This window comes from Chiloscyllium plagiosum, unplaced genomic scaffold (genome assembly GCF_037043375.1).
Source record: "Chiloscyllium plagiosum isolate Xiang-an unplaced genomic scaffold, Cpla_swu_hap1 HiC_scaffold_14, whole genome shotgun sequence".
Classification (NCBI taxonomy): Eukaryota; Metazoa; Chordata; class Chondrichthyes; order Orectolobiformes; family Hemiscylliidae; genus Chiloscyllium; species Chiloscyllium plagiosum.
Window position 1 is genome coordinate 66,077,236 of NW_028270152.1, and position 24,328 is coordinate 66,101,563.

General features: G+C 42.0%; 1 protein-coding gene across 1 annotated transcript in view; it reads left to right on the forward strand.

Annotated features, from left to right (window-relative positions):
* The window catches only part of LOC122559178 (inositol 1,4,5-trisphosphate-gated calcium channel ITPR1), a 205,366-nt gene that overhangs the window by 27,714 nt on the left and 153,324 nt on the right, over positions 1–24,328 (forward strand). Inside the window, exons 11-14 of the mRNA XM_043708559.2 lie at positions 5,918–6,118; positions 7,762–8,013; positions 9,460–9,585; positions 13,847–13,975. Coding sequence (XP_043564494.2) covers positions 5,918–6,118; positions 7,762–8,013; positions 9,460–9,585; positions 13,847–13,975 — 708 coding nt within the window. The remainder of the gene's footprint in view (positions 1–5,917; positions 6,119–7,761; positions 8,014–9,459; positions 9,586–13,846; positions 13,976–24,328) is intronic.

Consider the following 24,328-nt stretch of genomic DNA (forward strand, 5'->3'; position numbering starts at 1 on the left):
TAAGAAACTTTTTTTAAAAAAACAATTATTCCAGTGATGAACTGCTAACTGTATCACTGCCAGCAGTAATATGCAACTTCCAGTAAGAGTTATTTTTAACTGTGTCCTCATCGTTGTGGATAATGTCAATTTGAACAGATATAGTCTAGGTTTGTATGTGATATTTTGATTTTTTTCCTGATTAGCCATGATACCAAAGCAAGAGAATCTATTGCACTTTGTGCACAAGTTTTATTAATCAGAGAATTTTCCAGAAGGAAAACGAAGATACCATATGAAATAAGAAATGTCATTGTGCTTGTGTTAATCCAGATGTTATGGTTTACACTTGTTTTAAATCTTACCAAGAACGCTGAAGGGAAAGTTAGCACATTATGTGGATCTCTGCTATTTACCTGAATGTACAGTCAGTTTGTGAGCTTCTGCATGCCTAACATCTTTAGAGCACCACAGTCTACTGTCTAGGGTAAACTACTCAACATAATAATTTAACAAGCACTTGCCTTGTACATTGAGGCTTGACATGATGTTTGATTTCACTTCTATTGCCCTCTTTCTACTGGCAACCAGAAAAAAAATCCAGTGGTGGAGTACTGTTAATTCATTTGTTTGGAAATATGTAGAGTAAATGCATTAGCTGAGGAACCCTGTCCTCCAATTTAGCTTTAAATGGAGCGTTCAAAATTCAAGTCAGCAGGGCCTTTGCATGAAGATCTGCAGATTTAACTTTTTTAAAAAAAAATGCATGGCAGCTTGTTTTCCAAGTCTCCAAATGTCTTAATAGACTTTGGGTGCTACTCGCTGTATGCATTGGGGAAGTTGTACTCTCTTCAGTCCAAGTATATATGATTAGAAGTTTACATAACTGCTGGTAAGACTGTGGACTTGCAGGTTCTGAATGGTAGTAAATTGTAAATTAACTCCGTTGTTTGACTAGTACAGTTTGAGTACTTTTAATTATTTTCCTGAAGAAACACTATCTTTTGTCCTGATGTACCAAAATGTGGCGTATTCTGCATAATTGGGTTCCAAGCCTACGTTGTTTTTATTTTTGTGTTCAGTTTGATCAATATTGGTGAGTATTGCTGCCTGACAGGTGGGTGCTGTTAGATGTATCAATCACGCTCCAAATTAGCGCTACTGTTGATTTTATTATTCTTTTAACAAATTATTCCAGCAGCTGTGGAATTAAAAGCAGCAGGTTATAAGCATGGCAATTTAATTAGTTTCTGACCATTATCCTGCTGCTAAAGTGATTGATGTGAATGTACCTGGAGTTAACTGTTCCTGTTAACCAAACTGTTGAATGGCTTGATGTATTAACCATGCAACTTGCCCAACAGCCCATCATAGTTACCTAGCCCAAGTGCTCTGTTCTTGATTGCCAAACTGTATTGATTTAGTTCCTGGCTTTTTTGGTTTTCAGAGTGGTGTTGGTATTTTTTGTTGTCATTCTTGCCCTTATGGAGCCATTGGCAGCACATTTCCAGCTTTGTTCAAGCCTCCCTTGCTCCAACAGTCAATGTTAATTTTACAGTCATTCACCATTCCTTTTTCCTTTTGTGTACTTCACCTCCACTTCTCCTTCAATGATTACCAATGTCTGTGCTTGGTTCTCTTTCTCTCTCCAGCAACTCTTTGGATTCTTGAACTTTGACTGAGTCACCTGAGCCGTGAACCACAGTGACAGTCGAATTCTGTTGTCTGAAAGGCAAACACTGAAACTAAAAATAGCTCTGTAGTCCTTCGAACCTCTTGCACCATTTGGAAAGATTCTGAATTCAACATCTGTTTCACTTTTTTTTCTGCTCAATCCTTTATTTGTAGTTTGCTTAGGTTGAACAGTCTATTGGCCACAATCTTGAAAATCTATCTTCACTGAGCATCCTGTTCTCCTGTGTCATAAAGTAAAGGTGCTACGGGAACAGCGTTTCCCCATGACTTTAGAAGAGTGAAGGGCAACTTGAATGAATAATGGAAGATCCTGAATGTTGTTAATAATGTGGATGTGGGGGGATAAAAAAAAGTTTCCACTGGGTGAGTCGAGAGCTAGAAGGAACGGTTTTAAAAATTTAAGGATGGCCCTTCCAGGACAGAACTTATTTCTGAGGGTTGTGAGACATTGGAACACACTGCCCCAGTGGTGGAGAGTTATTGAATGTTTTTAAGGCAGATTTATGTTAGGCAATGGAATGAAAGGTGTGTTGGATAGATTGGAGTGTGGAATTCCTAACATAAACAGACCAGCCATGATCATCATCAATGGCACAGCAAGCTTGATGGGCTGAATGGCCTACTGCTATTTCATATGTAAACATTACATAATTTCTTTTTCCCTTTTGTGCTTTGTCTGAAACTTTCTGGAGTGACAGGATGATGTTGGAAAAGTCAACTGAAGTATACACACACAACTGCTTATACTTGGAAACCTTGTTCTAATTATAAAAAGGGGATGTCTAACTTCCCAGGAAATGTACTTTCACTTCTATATTGCTTAAAAATCCTTTCTATTTCAAATGATGATCTGTCATTCTAATACATCTTTAATATGCAGCACTCTACACTTTCTCAATACTTAGAAGGTTACCACATCAGCTTTTTACAGTATCATCTTTTTAAAAAAAAGTGAAGTACTGACTACCCCTCAGTGAAACTGAAGGCTGTGTAATTGTGGTTTGACTCTAGTTTGCTAGCTTAACGTCCATTAGAACAACAGTAGAAGATGTTAGGTGATTAATCGAGCAATAAAAGATTAGAATGCAGGTAAAGCAGAATATTCTTTCAAATTAGCATTAGAGTCTCCAAAGGGGACATATTAAAAGTGGAGAAATTTTTAAACTCAGCAGAGAGTAGTTGGAGGTAGGAATCCTGCAACGATTTAAGAAGCAACCAGTTTTTTTTATGATAGTTGGTTGCTGGAACTTCTCTGGGGAATGAATCATTGGCTGATTGCAATCTTTAACTCCTGAAATCTTGTGTCATAAGGTTAACCTTTTAACCAAATTCTTGATCAATTTAGGTGAAGCTTTCTGTTTTAAAAGACTCTATTCACTCTTCGGGAGCAGGTATGTCTTCATCAACATTTGCCATTGGTGAAACCTCCCTATAAGTATGTTCAGTTTTACTGAAAGTTTTTAAAGATTGAACACAAACAGAATGGGACTCAAGTATAGAACTCTGTTAGACTCTATCTGTCGAGTGGTTGTGGCCATTTGCTGTTTGACTCGGAATAGCACAAGGTGAGCAAAGCAGAGGCACTGTTCTGGTTCTTGTCCTGAGGGGTACTTCCAGAACTGGTTTTTAAACCCCAAGTCCAGGCTGACTCCTTAGTCAAGTAGTGAGGGAATGCTGCACCATCAGAGGCACTTATTTGTCTCTTAACTAGTTGAGAAAAATCTCATGACACTATTTCACATAAGAGCAGGATGTTCCCCTAATATTATCCGTTAAGTGGTATCTTATAAGATTAAAATGAAAGCAAAATACTGTGGATGCTGGGAATCTAGAAGACGCACCTAAAATATGAAACAAACTTTGGTCTGGCAGCATCTGTGGAAAGAGAAAAGGAATTAACCTTTCAGGTGAAATATAATTCTTCAGTTCTGAACCTCTGAGAACCCATTATTAGGGAAGTAAAAGAAAAATACTTGAAGTAATAAGGGGCAGAGTAGTCAAATTTGCTGATTTAACTTGGGAGAGTAGTCTGTGAGGTGGATACAAAAAGCCTGTGTATAATGGGGTGAATGGACAAAGTTTGGCAGATGGAATATATGTGGGAAAATGTGAGGTTGTTCATTTTGACAGGAAGAATACAAAAGTAGAATATTAGTTAAATGTATCACAGCATTCTGCCATCTCTCTCCAGAGAGATCTGGGTGTCCTTGTGCATCAGTTGCAAAAATATTAATGTGCAGCTGCAGCAAGTAATTAAGAAGGTAAATGGAGGGCAAACCTCTTATTGCAGGGAGGATAGAGAATAAAAACAAGGAGATCTTGCTGCAACTTGACAGAGCATTAGTGAGACGCTCATCTGCAATACTTTGTGCACCTTTGTCTCCTTACTTTTGCGCCTGAATTGGAAGCCATTCAGACAAGATCCCCTTGGCTGCTTTCCTGGGATACAGAGTTAATTTGAGGAAAGGTTGAGCAGGTTGGTCTTCTACTCATTTGAAGTGTTCAAGAAATGAGTTGAGATCATATTGAAATATTATATAATTCTGGGAGTGGGGTTTGAGGGTGGTGCTTGAAATGCTAAATGCCAAGAGGCTGTTTCCTCTCTTGGAGAGGCACAATTCAAAATGAGCAACAAAAAGAAAAACTGCTGGAAACGCTCACAGGTCTGGCAGCAGCTGTGGAGAGAAATCAGTTAATTAGATTAGATTACATTACAGTGTGGAAACAGGCCCTTTGGCCCAACAAGTCCACACCGACCTGCCGAAGCGCAACCCACCCATTCCCCTACATTTACCCCTTTGCCTAACACTATGGGCAATTTAGCATGGCCAATTCACCTGACCTGCACATCTTTGGACTGTGGGAGGAAACCGGAGCACCCAGAGGAAACACACGCAGACACGGGGAGAACATGCAAACTCCACACAGTCAGTCGCCTGAGTCGGGAATTGAACCCGGGTATCTGGCGCTGTGAGGCAGCAGTGCTAACCACTGTGCCGCCCACAATATTTCGGGTGCAGTGACCCTTCCTCAGAACCCTGCCAAAACATAAGCGGTCTCCGATCAAAAATGGACATCGAGGAATCTCTTCTGTGTTAAACTATGCTTGCTGTGGTAGAGCGTTCTAATGGAGGCTGGCTCCTGGACAACATTGAAGGCTGGCTCCTGGACAATATTGAAGGCTGAGTTAGGTAGATATTTTTGATTGATCGAGGAGTCCAGGATCTCTCCATTCAGGCTGGAAAGTAGAAGTCAGGCCACATCAGATCACATTTGACTTGAAACTTGACTTGCCTCTCAGCAGGTGCTGTCAGATCTGCTGAGTATTTGCAACATTTTGTTTTTATTTTCAAAAAAGTAATTAGTTCATTAATCTCAGATGTTTTTGGGACGTTGATGTGCACAGTACCAGATTACAACAATAAACACATATGACAAATACTTAATTGACTGTGAAACACTTGGGAATATCTGAGCAACCGACATGTAGTTGTTCTTTTCAAGGATTTCCTACTAGTTCACACCTTTTTAACCAAGCTTCTACCTAGCTATCTCCCACTTCGCTGCTAAATCCTCCTATATTTTTGAGTCACTTTTCTTCTGCACAGTAGCATCTATCCTTAAAATACTTCCAAAACTCTTTTTGTGTTTTAATCTTTCCTTGGAATGAGAGAATTCCTACGACGTGGAAGCAAGCCATTCGGCTCATCGGGTCCATGCTGACCCTCTGAAGAGCATCCCATCCAGACCTCCCCTCAAAAAAAGACCATAATCCCTGTAACCCTGCATTTCATATGGCTATTCCACCCAACCTGGACACTGTGGGGTAATCTAACAAGGCCAATCCACCTAACCCGCACCTTTTTTGGACGGTGGGAGGAAACATGTTTCTTCCTGTGGTTGTTTGAATCCAGATCATGATGTACAATTTGCACTCATGCTAACTTGAGGCAGATGTCCAAAGACATGGTTTAATGTAGGGCTTAAGAGGTAAAGGACAGGACATGAAGATCGACTAAATTGCTTTTTCAAAAAGAAAATATTTCTCTGAATTGATTTTCTATTTTGTGGAACTCACCTTTGTCCGTTGCTAATCTTCCTTGCCACTATCCAAATTGTTGTACTTCCCTGGGTTCAAGCTTTCTGGCTCTAAGAATCACTTGTAGAGTTGGGGGAGGGAGGAGAAGGAGTGGGTTTGGGATCAGCTGGTAAGAACTCTGATGAAGGAGGTTTGTCGTTGCAGATTCTGGAAGCTGTGACCATGCAGCACATTTTCATGAATAACTACCAGCTGTGCAGTGAGATAAATGAGCGCGTGGTGCAACACTTTGTCCACTGCATTGAGACTCACGGCCGCAACGTCCAGTACCTCAAGTTCCTACAGACCATCGTGAAGGCGGAAGGCAAGTTCATAAAGAAGTGTCAGGACATGGTAATGGCTGAGGTGAGTTGGGCTGACTTTAAGTATTAGCACTTTGCTTAGTCATGTACTCTGGCAGCTCCAGGTCTTAATGGGGATACTGCGGGGTTGCAGGCACCACAACTGTAACATTTCCCACTCCCTCTCATTTAAGCCAGATCTTGGCAGTGAGGTCTCACTCTCTGACCATCCATCTTTTGAATCATGGCTTGTGCCATCATCTCGCACAGCAGCTTTCGCTCCGAAAAGTAACCACGCTCTGCCTGGGAAAATAGCATGCTGAGGGTTGCTGGCGACTTGTATGTAGAGAAGAAAACCTGAGAATCGGAGGTCCGGTTTGCTGGAGTACCCAGACCTAGTTGGCAGTTGAGGATGTTGTTGCAATCTGGGAAGCACTTGCCTGAAAGGGAAGTGAAAGCAGATTTAATATCAGCTTTCAAAAGGAAATGCTGTCTAAACTGGAAGAGAAAATATTTGCAGGGCAAGAGTGGAGACATGGGACTAATGGCATAACTGTTGAAGAGTGACAACAATGGACTGAATGGCCGCCTCCTACGCTATGCTATGCTATGCTTTTTTTAAAAAAAAATAATTATTCCTGAGTTGTGAGCATTGATGGCTGGGTCAGTATTTATTGCCTATTCCTAATGGCCCTGGAGAAGGTGGTGCCAAGGTGCTTTTGTGAACTGCTGCATTTATTGAGCTATGGCACCCACAATGCCATTGGGGGGGATACTCCAGGATTTTGACCCAGGAACAGCAGTACATTTCCAAATCTGGATGATGAGTGGATTGGAGGGAGACTTGGAGACCTGCACTTGTCATTCTAGGGTGTAGAGGCTGTTAAAGAGTCATAGTCATAGAGATGTACAGCATGGAAACAGACCCTTCGGTCCAACTCATCCATGCCGACCAGATATCCTAACCTAGTCTAGTCCCGTTTGCCAGCACCTGGCCCATTTTCCTCTTAAACCCTTCCTATTCATATCTTCCTACTAGAGTGATTGATTAAAATGTTTAATGCATACATTGCATTCACTATTTGTGATAGCAAGGAGTGAGTTTTGGCCAGAGATTAAAGGCAGCCAATATGTGACCTCAGCCAGGCTATGCTCAGTGATCTTGGATCTCTGTCCACGCAGAAGAACACACATACTTGTGCTCACGTTAAAGCAGCCTGATTCAGGACAACCTCAGGCAGTTTCCTTGTGTCAGCTGCTTGCCAGTTTTGGTCTAATGTAGGAAGAAAACATCATTGGCAAGTTGAAAATTGATGACCTTTCAAAATGTTGATGTTTTCCATTTGGTTAGATTGAGATGAGGAAAGTTAATGCTAGCAAAGTGAATCGGTTTCTCTCAAGCGTCAGCCAGATGCACTGTGTGCTGTCCAACACTGAGCAGGTCCAGTGTAAAGTTAAGAAACTGCTGTCTGAATTCCAATATTAAGAACAGCTCCTCACCATCCCAGATTATTGCAACGGGGGGAGTTTTGTAGAGATGAGGTAAACTAGTTTTCCATTCAAGAGTTAGGTGATGTATCCTCGTGGTCAATGTTTGCAATCCCACATTCCCTTTAAAAGTGCTCGTTAATTTCTAATGTAACCCTAATGTCACTTGGCTCACAAAATTGCTGATGTCCTTTTTGTTGAACCATTGCAATTTTTCAGCTGGTGAACGCTGGAGAAGATGTTCTGATTTTCTACAATGACCGAGCCTCATTCCAAACCTTGGTGCAGATGATGCGCTCTGAGCGTGATCGGATGGATGAGAACAGTCCTCTCATGTACCATATTCACTTGGTGGAGCTGCTGGCAGTCTGCACTGAGGGCAAGAATGTCTACACTGAGATTAAGTGCAACTCCCTTTTGCCCCTAGATGACATTGTAAGAGTATCAACTCATGAGGACTGCATACCTGAAGTGAGTGAGCCTTGTGAAAATGTTTCGTTTTGTAAATGAGTTTAAGATTTTCTACCTTCCATAATTTATTCAATTTAATATAACCTTTGATATAGCTTATCCTATATAATCAATCTATCTTATTATATCTCATCTGTATTAATCTATATTTATCTATTGCTGAAAGTGCTATGTAACTGAAGTTTTTAATGTTAGACTTATCAGGACAGAATTGCAAAAGAAGCAACAATTTATGCTTGATGGGTAGTTGGGGTGGGGTAGGAGCAATAGTTCACTGGCAATGACTCAACTGACCACTCATATTCTTTTTCACATGTTAATGAATTGTTGCCCCTTATGAAACTTGATAGTCTGCTGGTGACTGCAAGAAGAAAAGATTTGACAGAAGATTACCTTTTTTTTTCTCTTCCCTTTCGTACTCAAACCACTTTTTTGTTATTTACCTGTTCACATTGCTGCAGCTTATTTGAGTTGATCTCTTATTTTGAGGTCTGTTTCTGCTGAAGCGAATGTCATGTTGTCAGATTTGCCAGTGACTAATGATTCCTAATCTCTAACCACCCCGTCTGACTCTTTTATTGCAAAATCATGAGCAGATTGCCTTTAAACTGAAGACACAGAAATCATTGTCCAACCAAAGCTGCAAGTCAGTGCCAACAACAGCCAAACCTGATCATGTTTGGAACCTCACAACCTCAAATTTCTGATTGGCTGGCTGCTAGGGAGTAGAATGTCTCCGGATTAGTGGTGCTGGAAGAGCACAGCAGTTCAGGCAGCATCCAAGGAGCAGTGAAATCGACGTTTCGGGTCTCTGGTCTAATGCAAAATGTGTGATTAAGTTGGAGGAATTAGTAACTTGCTAAAAAGGATTTCAGTTCCTCTCTGGCAGCATCCTATAACTCCTGCTGTAGGTGGGAATTTTGTTCCAATTTTAAATCATTCAGAAGACATGCACATTCACAAAAAAGTTGCTTATGCTTGGTTACAGTTAGGCAAAAAAGTTCACCTGAGAAAACATGCATTTCATAATCAAAACACCACAAGATTAATTGTTATAACAAAGGGCTAGAAGTGAAGTTTTACTCAGTGTTTCAATGTTAACTTCTTGTAACTTTAGGTAAAGTTGTTTATATTTTATTTTCTGAATCTGAGTCTTTGATCAGATGCTACACATCCATTCTCCAGTGAAGATATTGGATGCACAACCTCATTTCCAGAGCTTTGATTGTATTCCAGCAGGATTTTCCGATTCTCAAGAGGAATACTGATGTTGAAAATTTCACTTTCTCTCAAAGTGGGGACATCCCATTCATCCATTTGTCATCTTTAGCTTAATGACTTGATTGGACATGTTAACTTAATGGCATTAAATATTCTCGCCCTTCAGACATCTCTTGATTTTGTTACTGAGATTATTTCCTGCTGATGTTTTTGTTTTATAACTAGGTGAAGATTGCCTACATTAACTTCCTCAATCACTGCTATGTGGACACAGAGGTGGAAATGAAGGAAATTTACACAAGCAACCACATGTGGAAGCTTTTTGAGAACTTTCTTGTTGATATATGCAGGGCAAGTATTGAATTTAACATTATTACGCGTGCCTTTAGTGACTTTGCATGACATATATGGTCCTACTTAATGTCCTCTTTATTGAGCAGCACTCAGTGTGACAGCTGTGGCTGTGCATCATTGGCTGACTCTTGGGGATATGTCAATCCTTTTATCCCGAGCTATGGAATGTGATGACCTACCTTCTGGATGTGATACAGCCAGAACTGTGGGCTCATACATAAAGAAGAGTGAGACTTTGATAGTAGCAGATCTCTTTCGCAGAGGGACTATGAACACAGGAAGTCATGAGGATAGATTGAGAAGAAAGTAGGTGTGACTGAAAGAGCTGTATATCTTGAATTGGTTATGGAATTTGTGCCCTGCAAGAGGTCAGTGGTAACATGAAGAAGAAGAACGTTGTTCTTCATTTGGTGGTTTTTGCATAATATATGAAAGTGGTGCAGCACTTTTTCAGCCATCCAGACTTCTTTGAGCATATTGTTTAATAACAGCAAGCCTGTTTGTGTATTGAATGCTTTTCTACTGCTTTGCAGCATTATGTAGCAGTAGCATGTGGTGCCAAGACAGCTGGTGGGGTGGAGACTGGCAAACAGTGTCTACAATTGTGAAATATTCTACAGGAGTAAATCTTAAAAGAAAAAGCTCCAATCTGTATTGCAGTACCACTCTTCTACACTTGGAATGTATGCAACTGCCCTTCAGCAGCACTCTGTCACCCCATGAGAAATCGAGAAGCTCCCAGTGGTGCCCTGGTGATAGGTAGTAATGCCACTGAAGAAGTAGTGCAGAGGCCCTGGGAATGTGGGTTCAAATTGCACCACAGCAGTTCATGCAATTTAAATTGAAATAATTAATCAAAATGAACGAGAATGGAAGCTCTTCTGTAATAGTGACCATGAAGCTGTCAATGACTGTGCCAAAAAAATCATGTCTGGTTCACTGATGTTCTTCTGGGATTGAAATCTGTTCTCCTTGCAGATTCTGGTCTCCATGTAACCCTGTGTGGTCGACTCATAACTGTTCTCAAAGGGCAGTATGGAATAGGCAACAAATGTTGGTGTTGCCAACAATGCTCTCTTCCCATGGGAAAAGGGGTCTGACATAAGCTCTGAAAATATTGCACTTGGTTGGAGGAGTTGATTAGCTGGGTCCTTTGAAGACTAGTAGATGCAAAAATTACCCAGTTTAAAAACGGAAGGCCGTTCTGGGTTTGGGTTGATCTGCACTTGAATGGCAACTATAGCAGTCTCCCGCCCTGTACCTTTTTGGAGTATACGTTCCAGGACCTACCGCAGATAGGAGCAAACTCATTCATTTCAATGGGCAACACCCCTTCCTGGCAGCCTCCTTGTCCCTGATTGCCTATAATATGTTTGGGGTGCGGTAATCCACGGGTAACTGAAAACGATTCCACGCATACATGGGTTGCCCTGTATCGTCAACTTGTATAATGTCCTATCTTGCCCCATCTTTTATTTTTGATGACTTTGGCATGATTAACCAGCAGTTCAGAGTGCTTTGAATTTATGGTCGTACAAGTATATTGAAGTTCCCTTTGATCTAACTGTATTGACTGGAATGCTTTCAGAATGACCATTACTTAGAACGGATAATGCGCAAACAGATCATTTGGTCAAATAGGCCTGTGCTGTGTTCATATTTCAGGTAGGTTCCTCCTGCTCCTTGTGGTTATCCAACCCTTACAGGTATATCCTTCCACTCAGACCTGCCGAGTTTCTCTCAAGATTTTCTATTCTTGATCAGATTTCCATTATCCAAAGTTTTTTTATATATAGGTAGGAGAGTGCATTATGAAAGGACATAAGGAGCCCACAATGATTCGGCAAGCATCTAGCAAATGGGAAAGTGTGAAATTGTCCACCTGCATATCTTTGGACTGTGGGAGGAAGCCTGCACAGACACAGTGAGAATGTGCATACTTCACACAGATAGTTGCCTAAGGCAGGAATCGAACCCAGGTCCCTGGTATTGGGGCAGCACGCTGCCTCATAGCAGGAGGGACCCATGTTCAGTTACAGTCTTGGGTGACTGTCTATCTGGAGTTAGCACATTCTCCCTGTCTCTGTACGGGTAACCTACTGGGTGCTTTGGTTTCCTCCCACAGTCCAAAGATATGGCCAAGCCATCTAGTTGGCACACTAAATTGCGTCATAGCAGACAGGAATACGAAGGTTATGTGGACTAGCTATGATAAATGTGGGGTTATGAGAATAGGATGGGGGTGGTGCTGGGTCTGGATGGGATACTCTTCAGAGTGTCTCTGCAGACTTGATGGGCCAAATGGCCTCTTTCCACACTAAGTGCAAAAAAGGCCGATTATCTAAACGGTGAGAAGTTGTTGAGCTTCTGATATGCAGTGGCATCCTAGTGTATTAATTGCAGGAAATTAATCTGCAGTTAGAGCAAGTAATCTGGAAAGCTAGTCGGACATATCAAACTAGGCCACGTTTCGTGTACTGAGTGCATGTCAGATTGCCACACTGTAGGAAGGAGATGGAGGCTTTTGAGAGGTTGCAAAAGAGGTTCAGCCGGATGTCACCTGGATTGACATGTGTCAGCTATGAAGAGGTTGGACAAACCTGGAAGACTTTCACTAGAGCATCGGAGGCTGAGGGGTGTTGGAAATATGTAAAATTATAATGGGCATGACTCGGATGGACAATTTGTTTTTTTTTTCCCCTTAGGCTGGGAATGTCAAATATTAGTTTTAAGGGGGAAAAGTTTAAAGTGTAAGGCAAGTTTTTATTTGTTTTTTTTTGTTTTTTTTTTTTGCACAATGGTAGGTGCCTTGAATGCTCTGCCACGGGAGGTGGCAGACGTAGAAATGATAATGTTGAAGAGGCTCTTAGACAGACATACAAGTAGGCAGGGAATGGAGGAACAGGGACCATATGCAAGCAGATAGGGTTAGTTTAGAATGGCATTATGGTCAGCACAGATATAGTGGACTGAAGGTCTTGTTCCTGTGCTGTTCAGTTCTATGTCTTAAGTCTTATTTCACTTGCATGACTATCATGCTACCCCTCAGTTGCATATGTCTATACTATTTCCCTTCACTATATCATGAAGCTGCAGGTTCCTTACTGTATCACTTGCATCAGATGGAGGGGGAGGGGGGGGAACCAAATCCTCAACTAGTTTACTCCTTTACCTGACATGAATTGACTGCAGAGATGGAAACGTGTTTTTCACATTTTCTTTCCCAGAGGACATTAGTATTTTATCACAATTCAACACCTTTTTATGATACATCATTGCTAACAAGCTTTTGTTTTTCCAATTTCCTTGGACTGATTTCAAATTCCCAAATTGCTGTGGTGAGATTTGAACTTATTAATTTCTGCACATTCCATTCATGCTCTTAACTGAAGACCAGAAATGCAGGAAAAATTGAGGTTTCAATGAGAACTTCAAAGTGACAACAAAGATTCTTGCAGTCAGTGCTGAATCGAGTGATGCAGTTTATTCATTTCAATCATATAATTGCACCGTTCCGCCTGCACACTTTGCTGGTACAACAAGAGATGAGCAGCGAGAGATTTAAAGAATCCCAGGAGAAGAGCTCTGCTGACTTCTCCCTCCACCTGACAAATTGTGTCAAAGGAGGGAAGGCCCAAGGTTCACTGTCCTGCTCTGCCAATTGAGGCCTGAGCTCCAGGAGAGACTAGGAAGAGCGGACCCACTTGACTGGTAAATGGTTGCTGGCAGCTTGTCAGTTGATGCTGGGGTCCCCTGGCCTGCCCTGATTTGTTATAATCAAGGCATATAGGACAGGGGGGTGACCAATGAGAGTTGCACTCTTGCACACTCATATGACCTCTTAAACCCCTCGAGAGAGAGCCTGATCACCACCTCTCACAACCACCTCTCACACCCTCCAAAGAAAACATACCTGACACTTTGTCCCTCGTGATATCAGTTGATCTCCCAGCAATAGCCAATTTGTGGCTTAACTGAGTGTGCATACTGTCTGCCTTTGATTGGCAAGCAGCTCTCGGTGGGAAGGACCCCTGGACTTCATGTTGGAGAAATGTTGCTTGTTGTTGCCCTTCCAACTGCCTAATTGGAGGAGCAGACAGTGAGTCTTGTTGTGGCAATTTAGCACTGTCTCTTGCTACCTTTTCCAGCAAGAGGACTCAATGCCTGGGGAAAAGAAAAAATTCCAGCATGAGTCATGGAGCGAGTTTAATGTCCAGATACACCTGACTAGCTTTGTCTTTGGACTTCTCTCTTTCAGGTGTGTAACAATACGAGTGACCGAAAGCATGCTGACAATGTCCTAGAGAGATACGTCACTGAGACTGTCATGAGTATCGTCACAACTTTCTTCAGCTCCCCCTTTTCTGATCAAAGCACAAGTTTGCAGGTATGGAATATTATCACTGGTTGGGTTGTTCGCTGTAGTTCCCCTCTCCCAAGAGCTGGATGCTTTGAGTTCTCCATTACCCTGACCCAGTTTGGGGAAAAACATGAACTGGGATTGATTGTTGTCATTACTCCTGTGGGAAAGTCACCTGCCGCAAAACAAAACACATGCATTGCCCTGGTAACTGATGACACATAGGCTTTCTTGTAACTGGATGAAACTGTCCAGTTCTGGTCACCCTGTTATAGGAAGGATATTATTAAGCTGGAGAGGGTTCAGGAATGATTTACCAGGATGTTGCCAGGAACAGGGGGCTTAAAATAGAAAGAGAGGCTGGATGGGCTGGGACTTGGGAGCAGGGGAAGTTGAATGGCGACCTTGTAGAGGTTTTGAAGGTGAAAGGCAGGTGTCTTCCCCATTGGGTGGGGGATCTCGAGACGAAAGGGCATATTTTCAAGGTGACAGGACAAAGATTTTTTTAAGACAGGAGGGCCACCCTCTCACACAGAAAGTAGTTCAGGTGTGGGATGAACTTCCGGAGGAAGTGATGGATGCGGGTGCAGTTCGAATGTTTAAAAGACATTTTAGGCTAATACATGAATAGGAAAGTTTTGGAGGGATATGGGCCAAGCGCAGGCAGGTGGGACTAGTTTAGTTTAGGAACATGATTGGCTTGGACTGGAGGCCTGTTTCAATGTTTCATGACTCTGACTCTAGAAGCATAGTGACACCAGATGTCCTAGCTTGACAGAGTTATGAAATTTTACAGCATAATGTATATTCTGCCAGGGCCACTCAGCATTCTGACTTGAATCCAGCATTGGCCTCAACATAGACAAAAAAGCTGAATGCGAGAGGGAAACTGAGGGGTGTGTCTGACAAAAGGCCACATTTGACACCAAGGAGCCCTGACAAAACTAGAATTAATGGTCATCAGGGGACAGCTCTTCACTGTTTGATCATACCAAGCACAAAGAAGGATGATTATGCTTGTTAGAGGTCATCTCAGTCGCATGAGGAGGTGGTTCTCTTGCAAGAGCTCCTCTGGGGAGTGTTCTTGGCCCAACTACCTTCAGCTACTACATACATGACCTTCTGTCCAGAAGGTCAGAAGTGGGGATGTTCACTGCGCAATGTTCGGTATCACTTACAACTTCTCGGAAGCTTTCCATATTCGTGTATGAAAAGACTTGTACTAATGCCTTGGACTGATATTCGTGCCACACTAATGTCAGGCAATGACTAGTTCCAACAAGAGTGAATCTGTTGTTGCTTGATTCTCATTGACATTGTCATCTCTGAATACCCTCCTGCCAACATCCTGAGGGTTGGCAGTTACCAGAACCTAACTGGACTAGTCATATAAATATTGTGGCTACGACCGCAAGTCAGAGGCTAGGAAAAGTGCAGTGAGTAATTCACCTCCTGACTTCCCAAAGCCTGCTCACCAATGAGAAGTTAGGAGTCAGGAGATTACTGAAATACTCCCTCACTTGCCTGGATTAGTGCAGCTCCAGCAGCCTAACCTCATCGATTGGCAACGATCTAACATCTTCAATGTTCACTCCCTCCACCACCAACACACAGTAGCAGCAGTGTGGTACCATCTACAAGATGCACTGCAGTAACTCAAGGTGGCTTTAACAGCACTTTTCAAACCCGTGATCTCTACCATTTAGTTGGACAAGGGCAGCAAATATGTGGAAAAGTTGCAAGCTCCCCTCCAAACACTCACCATCCTTGGAAATATATATTTTTGTTCCTTCAGCATTACTGGGTCCAAACTCTGAAGCATCTGCTGAGTTGGCATTGTGAATGTCCCTATCCTACATGGATTAGTGGTTCAAGAAGACAGCTCACCACAAACGTCAACCGTGCAATTCAATTCAAGATTGGCAACAAATAATTAGATTAGATTAGATTACATTACAGTGTGGAAACAGGCCCTTCGGCCCAACAAGTCCACACCGACCCGCCGAAGCGAAACCCACCCATACCCCTACATTTACCCCTTACCTAACACTACGGGCAATTTAGTATGGCCAATTCACCTGACCCTGCACATCTTTGGACTGTGGGAGGAAACCGAAGCACCCGGAGGAAACCCACGCAGACACGGGGAGAATGTGCAAACTCCACACAGTCAGTCGCCTGAGGCAGGAATTGAACCCAGGTCTCGGGCGCTGTGAGGCAACAGTGCTAACCACTGGGCCACCGTGCCGCCCACATCCCCATGAATGAATAAAAACGCATGAAGTGGCTAATTGGCCAATTGTGTCCATGCTGCTCACTGATCAAGGTATCTGATTAGATTAGATTAGAATCCCTACAGTGTGGAAGCAGGCCCTTCGGCCCAACATGTCCACACTGACCCTCCAAAGAATAACCCACTTTCTTCTGACTAATGCACCTAACACTACAGACAATTTAGCATAGCCAATCTACCTAACCTGCACATCTTTGGACTGTGGGAGGAACTGGAGCACCCAGAGGAAACCCATGCAGACATGGGGAGAATGTGCAAACTCTACGCTGGAATTGAACCTGGGTTCCTGGTGCTGTGAGGCAGCAGTGCTGACCACTGAGCCACCGTGCCCCCCCCCCCCCCACTGTTGGGTCCCACACTGCCAATTCACCATATCCCTGCATTTTTGTTTTCTTTTTTAGATTTAAATCTCTCTTTAAAGACTGTGCAGAATATTCTTCCATCATCCTCTGTGGTGGTTCAATCTGGATCCAAACCATTCGCTGTGCAATATAAATTCCTCAGAAACCAGGGCTGCTTTTCTCAATCACCTTAAATTGGTTACCCTGTCCTTTACCGTGTTGCTGATGGGAACTGTTCAGCCGTTCCTCCATATTTACTCCATCAAATCCCTTGTTGAATCACCTCTATTCAGTTTTCTCCATTGAGAATAGTCTCCGCTTCCCCAATCTATCCACCTAACTGAAGCCATTTATCCCTCGATGTGTTCTGGGCAATCCTTGCTGAGCTTTCCCTGATGCCTTCACCTACTACATAAAGAACCAGACTCACTACTGTAACTGACAGCAGGCCAGTGTGGTAGCAAACTGTTCATTACAGTGCAGAAGCAAGTTGGGCATCAGGTTTTGTCAACACTGGACTTTGGACTTTGAACCATCAAAATGGCCAAAGCAGTAACAATACAATCGATGTACAGTTGTGGGAACAATGGAAAGGGAAAATGTTTTGAGCCTCAAGGCTGTCAAGCTGTGATTCGCAAAATGGTCCCGAGTTGAAATTTACCACAGATGATTGGAAGTCCAGTGAAGACAGTGAGTCAATTAATACAGAAATTAAGTCAACTGAAGTACAGCTCTCTCCCATAAGACTTGTGACTTGAGCGGCTAACTTTGATTCTTGCCAAAAGCTCCAGCTGTTTTACTTTGTCCTTTCTTTGAATCTGTTCATTGGAACTTTGGCTGAGGTGGCGTTTTTGAGTTTGCCGTTTATAAAAGTTCAGCAGCCAAACAGATGCACAATTCGGTTTTTATATTGAACTGCAAGAGTTTTACAGATTTTTTTTTTTTGTTTGTTTTAGTGCAACACAGAGGCACATTTGAAGTTTGCCATGAATAAATTTTATTTAATGCTCAGTTCCAAAAATGTTCAAATCCCTGCTCTTTGAGGAAAGATGAAGAAAATTTGGTTTTGAAGGAATTAGTTTGAACTGTGCATTATTTCTTTTTATCTATTTATTCATCATATTTTTATTCTTTTTTAAATTTAGTGCCTGAATTAGAATTATCCAAAAGAATATTTGGATCTTCAGCTTGTTTTAGCTTGTATGTTGTTAATCCTTTTCAGTTCCGTTATTTTGGATTTAAAAAAAAAAAATCCAAACTAAAAATGGATTTGGATCATTTTGTTCAAGGAGTCGAGTGTATCTACTCACTTTGTCCTCCATTGGCACATTTAACTATGGAAGACCAAGACTGTTGTCATATTTCTGTTGGGGTTTTCTGTTGTTTTGGGGTCTTCTGAGATGCAGGTCAAAAGCAGGTAACTGGAACTGAGATGAGGAGTGGAATGACTTTCCATGCTTCTATCCTTCAGTGTAAAAACAGTTTATAACCTATCTCTTGCAACTTATCCTTTTCTTCCCACTCCCACTCTTAAGATTCTTGAAAAAATGCAATGTTGCTGCAGAAGACACACTCGTGCAAAAGTCCATCATTAATTGTACATTCATCTGACTTCAGATATATACTGTGTTCTTTAAATATGTTATCCTCCTCCAATATACAATATATTTTCAGGCACACCTAGAAAGAAAGATAGTAGCAGCTAGCCTAATACTCTGGCTGCACCCTTGGTTCATTCTAACATGGATGGTGGTTAGAAATCAGACAATCATAATGTATTCAGTCTAGTTAAATTCCACCAAATGGGTAAGCCATATTCCAGAGAACACTGCTCAGCTTAAAGTGACCCTTACTTTGACAGGGACCCCACGTTTGGAATGCAGGGTCATGAGGAAAGACTGGCACTAACTGCCTTCTCTTGGAGATAACCAGCACAAATACTTAAGTACTTGTTACAATTCTGATTCTAAGTAGTAGATAAAGCATGGTATTTGTTTCTATTTCCCTTGAGTTGTTAATACTGGGTATAGTCGGAGCCAGGTAAGTGTGGTGTTCTTTGTTGTGTTCATGATACAGTGCAAAGCATTTGATAGTTTTTGGAGCTAGTGTGAAATAAAAGCATTTTCAAATTGTGGTATCGTTTCTGTTTAGTAGTTACCTTTTCCAGTTGGAATATAATGCTCTATCCTACACTGCCTACTCATTGTCCACCATAGCTATATCCCCCTCATGCATGATATTGTGCAATATTCTTCTCTGTTTCAATCCTCACTTGGAAAAATTGTTTTGTATTTATTTTATCACAGAGCAATTCTATTCAAGTCATAGTTGGACATTCTGAAGTGTTTTACCTTTTTAATGAGTTGTTTTTCATGTGGTCAGAACGGCTTGTAGCAGTTAATTTTGTTTCATAGTTCGTAAGCAACATAATGAGATGGTTCTAAGAAGTTCCCACTATAAACTTAACTTCGTTGCCTGCCTTCATAGGATTTCCAACACATTACACGTTTGACCACGTTAGAGGATGGAGGAAATTTGCATGTAATATTAAATATCTGCCAATATCTACTGTGCTGATTTAAGCTCCTACTGAACTCAAATGTGTTGTGCAATTCTCCACACTCTATCTCTCTTTCCCCCCCCCCCACCCCCTCTGAATTTCTGTGCTCATATCCTATGCAACTCTGCAGATACAAAAATTCAATTTAAAACAGCCTGAAAACTGGAGCTGTGGCAATGGAGACAGTGGGCAGTCATCTACTTCACACTGAGCTGTGGTTTGAGGTTTAAACTTTGTCAACTGGCCTTTGTTCATGATGTGCAGCTGTTTAAAAATAAGGGTGTGTGAATACAAAAATAAGTATAATTGTAACCAAGACCGTGTGTAATCTGTTAATGTTGTATGAATAAGTGAAAGCCTGGACATGGCACACGTTATGCCTATGCTATTATAGATGCTTGTGTCTCTTAGTACAGTCAGTGATCTACTCCAAACCAAGTCTTAAATTTTACTGAGCACCTCAAAAGAGGTGTTTAAATTTGTATAGTTCCCTTTCATGACTTCAGTATGTCTCAAACCACTTTACAACAAATTAAAAACTCTTTAGTCAGTGCATTCTTTAAAATGTAGAAAGTGTAATAACACATTATACACAGCATGCCCCCACAAACATCACTTGGACAATGCTTGCATTTCTTTAGGTGATGTTGCTTAAGGGATAAATATTTACTGAGACACAGGAACAACTGTCCTATTCCTATATTAAAAAGAAGGCAAGCTATCTTTAATATCTTCGCTTTGGAAGTCTCCTATGGATTGAGATAAATTGTGTGGTCCTTTGAGAGCCATTGCAGAAACAGTTGGCTGAATGATGTCCTTTGTGCTGATCCTGTGACCCTAATTGACCTAGCTTTGTTGCTCTAGTATCCCTAGAAGTCCATGTCAGGATGGCCTGTGGCTTGGAAGGGACCTTGCTCGTGGTGGTGATCCCATGTTTCTAGATGTTAGAGGTCATGCGTTTGGATGCTGCTGTCAAATGTTGAATGTAATAGTTGCACTGTGACCAAAAGGAAACCTTGAAGTGCCACTTTGAAGATGGGTAAAAAATTGCATTCTAATAGTTTCATTCTGAGCATACCGCCAATTGATTCTAGCTTTCACCATTGCTACATAGTCAAATGCATCAGTCAGTTTTAGGCAATGTCCCACAAATGATAGCATTTGTCAGATAATCAGTTTGGTGGATAACTGTTGACTGGGGCATTGGGTAGACCCTGTCCCACGAAATCTTTTCGACTCACTTGAGAGAGCCCCAGTTCACAGTCGCACCTGAAAGAGGGTACCTTTTTGGATTTGTCAGTGTGGTAGCACAACACAGACCATGCTGAAATCCTGTAGGTGGGGCTTTAATCCATGACCGCCTATCTCTGAACCAATGTCATGACTGAGAGCTCATGGAGCAAAGCTCAGGTATGTTTAACATTGCCTCAAATACAATGAGTTGTGGGGACTGGATGTTCAGTTGCCTTACATTGATATGGTATAATGGACGAAAGAGAGAAGCAAGTTTAAATCCTTCATGATCTAACTGTTCATTTTTCATTGCTTCATTCCACTCAATTGTTCCAATACCATTGTCAGTACATGACTTTAAAACTACCTGGATTGCATTTACAGGTCGTGCTGCTATGACACCACTGTTGTGTTCCTCTGCAACTTCACTCTATAGAAAATCAAGCTATAGAACACAGCTGTATAAAATCGATCTATAGAGGATCGCTTACAGCAAGTCACTATACCCATTCAGTAGAAAGTTCGCGTCATCCAAAGTGTCCACAATTTGTCAATCACATTATAACCAGTTTGCGCTACTGAAATGTGTGTTACAGTAGAATGACCTGTAATATATTACGCAAAGAGAAGCATATTTGTTGAGTTTAACATGATACCTCTTCAGCTTATTGTTCCTTGCCCATAATTGGAAAATGCAGAACATTCTAGAAACACTGAGCAGGCCAGGAATTATTTGTGGAGGGAGATAGTGAATATTTGATGAATCAGAATGCTCATTTCCCCTCCACAAACACTACTGGATTGCTACTGTGTTCATTGCATTTTGTGCTGGGTTTTTTTAAAAAAGATTTCCAGTATTTCCTGTTCTGACTTTTTTTTGGTGTATGTTTCAACCCTGACTTCATGAAATGCCACTCAAACTTCAAAGCTTAAATATTGAGCTTTTAATGTCTTCAGATTAGCTCCGAATGTGAATGCCAGTTGTCCTCAGCAGATAGCTTCTTGCTATCCACCCTTCTGTTGACCAGAACTGTATGGAGTACTCCAAATGTGGCCGAACCAAAGACCTATACAACTGCAATATGACCTGCCAACTCTTGTACTCAATACCCCGTCCAATGAAGGAAAGCGTGCCATATGCCGCCTTGACCACTGTATTGACCTGCGTTGCCACCTTGAGTAACAATGGACCTAAACACCCAGATCTCTCTCTACATCAATTTTCCTCCAGAACTTTTCACTTATTGTCTAGGTTGCTCTTGAATTGGATCTTGCAAAATGCACCACCTCTCATTTGCCTGGATTGAGCTCTATCTGCCATTACTCTGCCCAATTCTCTCGTGTATCTATATTCTGCTGTATTCTCCGACAGTACCCTCTCAATCTGCTCCTCCACCAATGTTAGTGTCATCTGTAAACTTGCTAATCAGACCACCTATACCTTCCTCCAGATCATTTTATGTGCATTACAAACGACAGTGGTCCCAGTACGGATCCTTGTGAAACACCACTGGTCATAGTTCTCCATTTTGAGAAACTCCTTCCACCACTACTGTTTTCTGCTGCCCAGCCAGTTCCTTATCCATCTAGCTAGTACACCCTGGACCCTGTGCGACTTCACTTTCTCCATCAACCTACTGGGGGGACCTTATCAGATACCTTACTGAAGTCCATGTACAGTTCTTCCCTCATCAATCAACTTTGTCACTTACTCAAAGAATTCAATTAAGCTGGTAAAACATGACCTTCCTTGCACAAAATAATGTTGCCTATCACTGATAAGCCCATTTTCTTCCAAATGGGAATAGATCCTATCCCTCAGTATCTTCAGCAGCTTCCCTACCACTGACATAAGGCTTACCGGTCTATAATTACCTGGATTATCCCTGCTACCCTACTTGAATAACAAGACAACATTAGCAATTCTCCAGTTCTCCAGTACCTCACCGGTGTTCAATAATGCTGCAAAGATATGTCAAGGCCCCAACTATTTCCGCTCTCACTTCCCTCAGTAACTTGGATAGATCCCATCAGGTCCTGGGGACTTCAACATCCATCATGCAATTCTCTTCTGAATACCGATGCAAAGTACTAATTTAGAATCTCACCCATTTTCTTTGACTCCATGCATAACTTTCATCCTTTTGTTCTTGAGTGGTCCAACCCTTTCTCTAGTTACCCTCTTGCTCCTTATATATGAAGATAAAGACTTTGGGATTTTCCTTAACCCTGTTTGCTAAAGATCTATGACCCCTTCTAGCCCTCTTAATTCCTCCTTTCAGATTGGTCCTACTTTGCCGATATTATTCTTCCAAAGCTTCACCTGTCTTCAGGCACCTAGACCTTTTTATGTATTTTTTTTCCTCTTAGCTAGTTTCACAATCTTATCTGTCAACCTCTAATCTTGCCATTTCTATCCCTCATTTCCACAGGAGCATGTCTCTGCTGCACTCTAATCAATCTCTTTTTAAAAGCCTCCCACATGAAATGTGGATTTACCCTCAAACAGCTGCTCCCAATCTACATTTCCTAGTTTCTGCCGAATTTTGGTATAGCTTCTCCTCCCCCCCCCCCCCACCCCCACCCCCATCCCAAAAAAAATGTAGCCCACTTCCTTTAGGACCACTCTTGTCTTTTGTCAATGACTATTCTAAAACTTGTGGAATTGTGATCACAATTCCGAAAGTAATCCCTTACTGAAACTTCAACCACCTGGCTGGGCCCATTCCCCAACACCAGGTCCAGAATGGCCCCTTCCCAAGGACTATTTACAGAGTCAGTATTGGGAAAATTTACAATCTCCTATCTCCCACTACCCTGTTGCTCCTACATCTTTCCATAATCAGTTTACATATTTGCACCTCTGTCTCACACTGACTGTTGGGAGGCCTGTAATACAGCCCTAACATTGCTACTGCACCCTTCCTATTTCTGAACTCTGTCCATATTGCCTCACTGCTTGAATTTTCCATAGTGCCCTCCTTCAACACAGCTGTGATATCCTCTCTGACCAGTAATGCAACTCTTCCACCCCTTTTACCTCCCTCTCTATCCTGCCTGAAGCGTCGATATCCTGGGATATTTAGTTGCCAATCATATCCTTCCCTCAACCAAGTCTCTGTAATAGCAGTAACATGATACTCACTCCCAGGTACGAATCCAAGACTGAAATTTATCTGCCTTACCTACTGCACTACTTGCAATAAAACAAATTCAGCTCTGACTACCTGTCCCTTTTGTGTTCATCATCTGCTCCCTGCCTACTCTTACCCTTAGTCACACTGCCTTCATTATCGATTTCCTTACAGGCTTTTGTTTCTACTCCATACTGTCCACTGACCCCCCTCATTTGGTTCCCATCCCCCGCCGCAGTAGTTTAAACCCTCCTCAACAGCATGAGCAAAAGTGTGACCTAGGACATTGCTTCCAATCCTATCCAGGTGTGGACCATTTGATTTGTAATAGTCCCACTTCCCCCAGAACTGGTCCCAATATCCCAAAAATCTGAACCTCTCCTTCCTGCACCACCTCTCTAACATTCATCCTGCCTATTCTTTATTTTCGACACTGACTAGCACGTGGCACTGGTAGCAATCTGGAGATTACAACTTCCTGAGGTCCTACGTTTTAACTTGGCTCCTAACTCATAAATTTTGCTTGCAGGACCTCATCTGTTTGTTTAATCTATATCATTGGTGCCGAGATGCACCACAACAGCTGGCTGTTGACCCTCCCCCTTCACCATGTTCTGCAGCCATTTCAAGACATTCCTGACCCATGCACCTGGGAGGCAACGTGACATTCAGAAGTCTCATGTTCGACCACAGAACCACCTATCTACTCCCCTTACAATTGAATCCCTTATGACCATAGCCCTTCCTCTCTTTTCCTGCCCTTCTGTACAGCAGAGCCAGTCACGGTGCCATGAATTTGGCTACTGCTGCTTTCCCCTG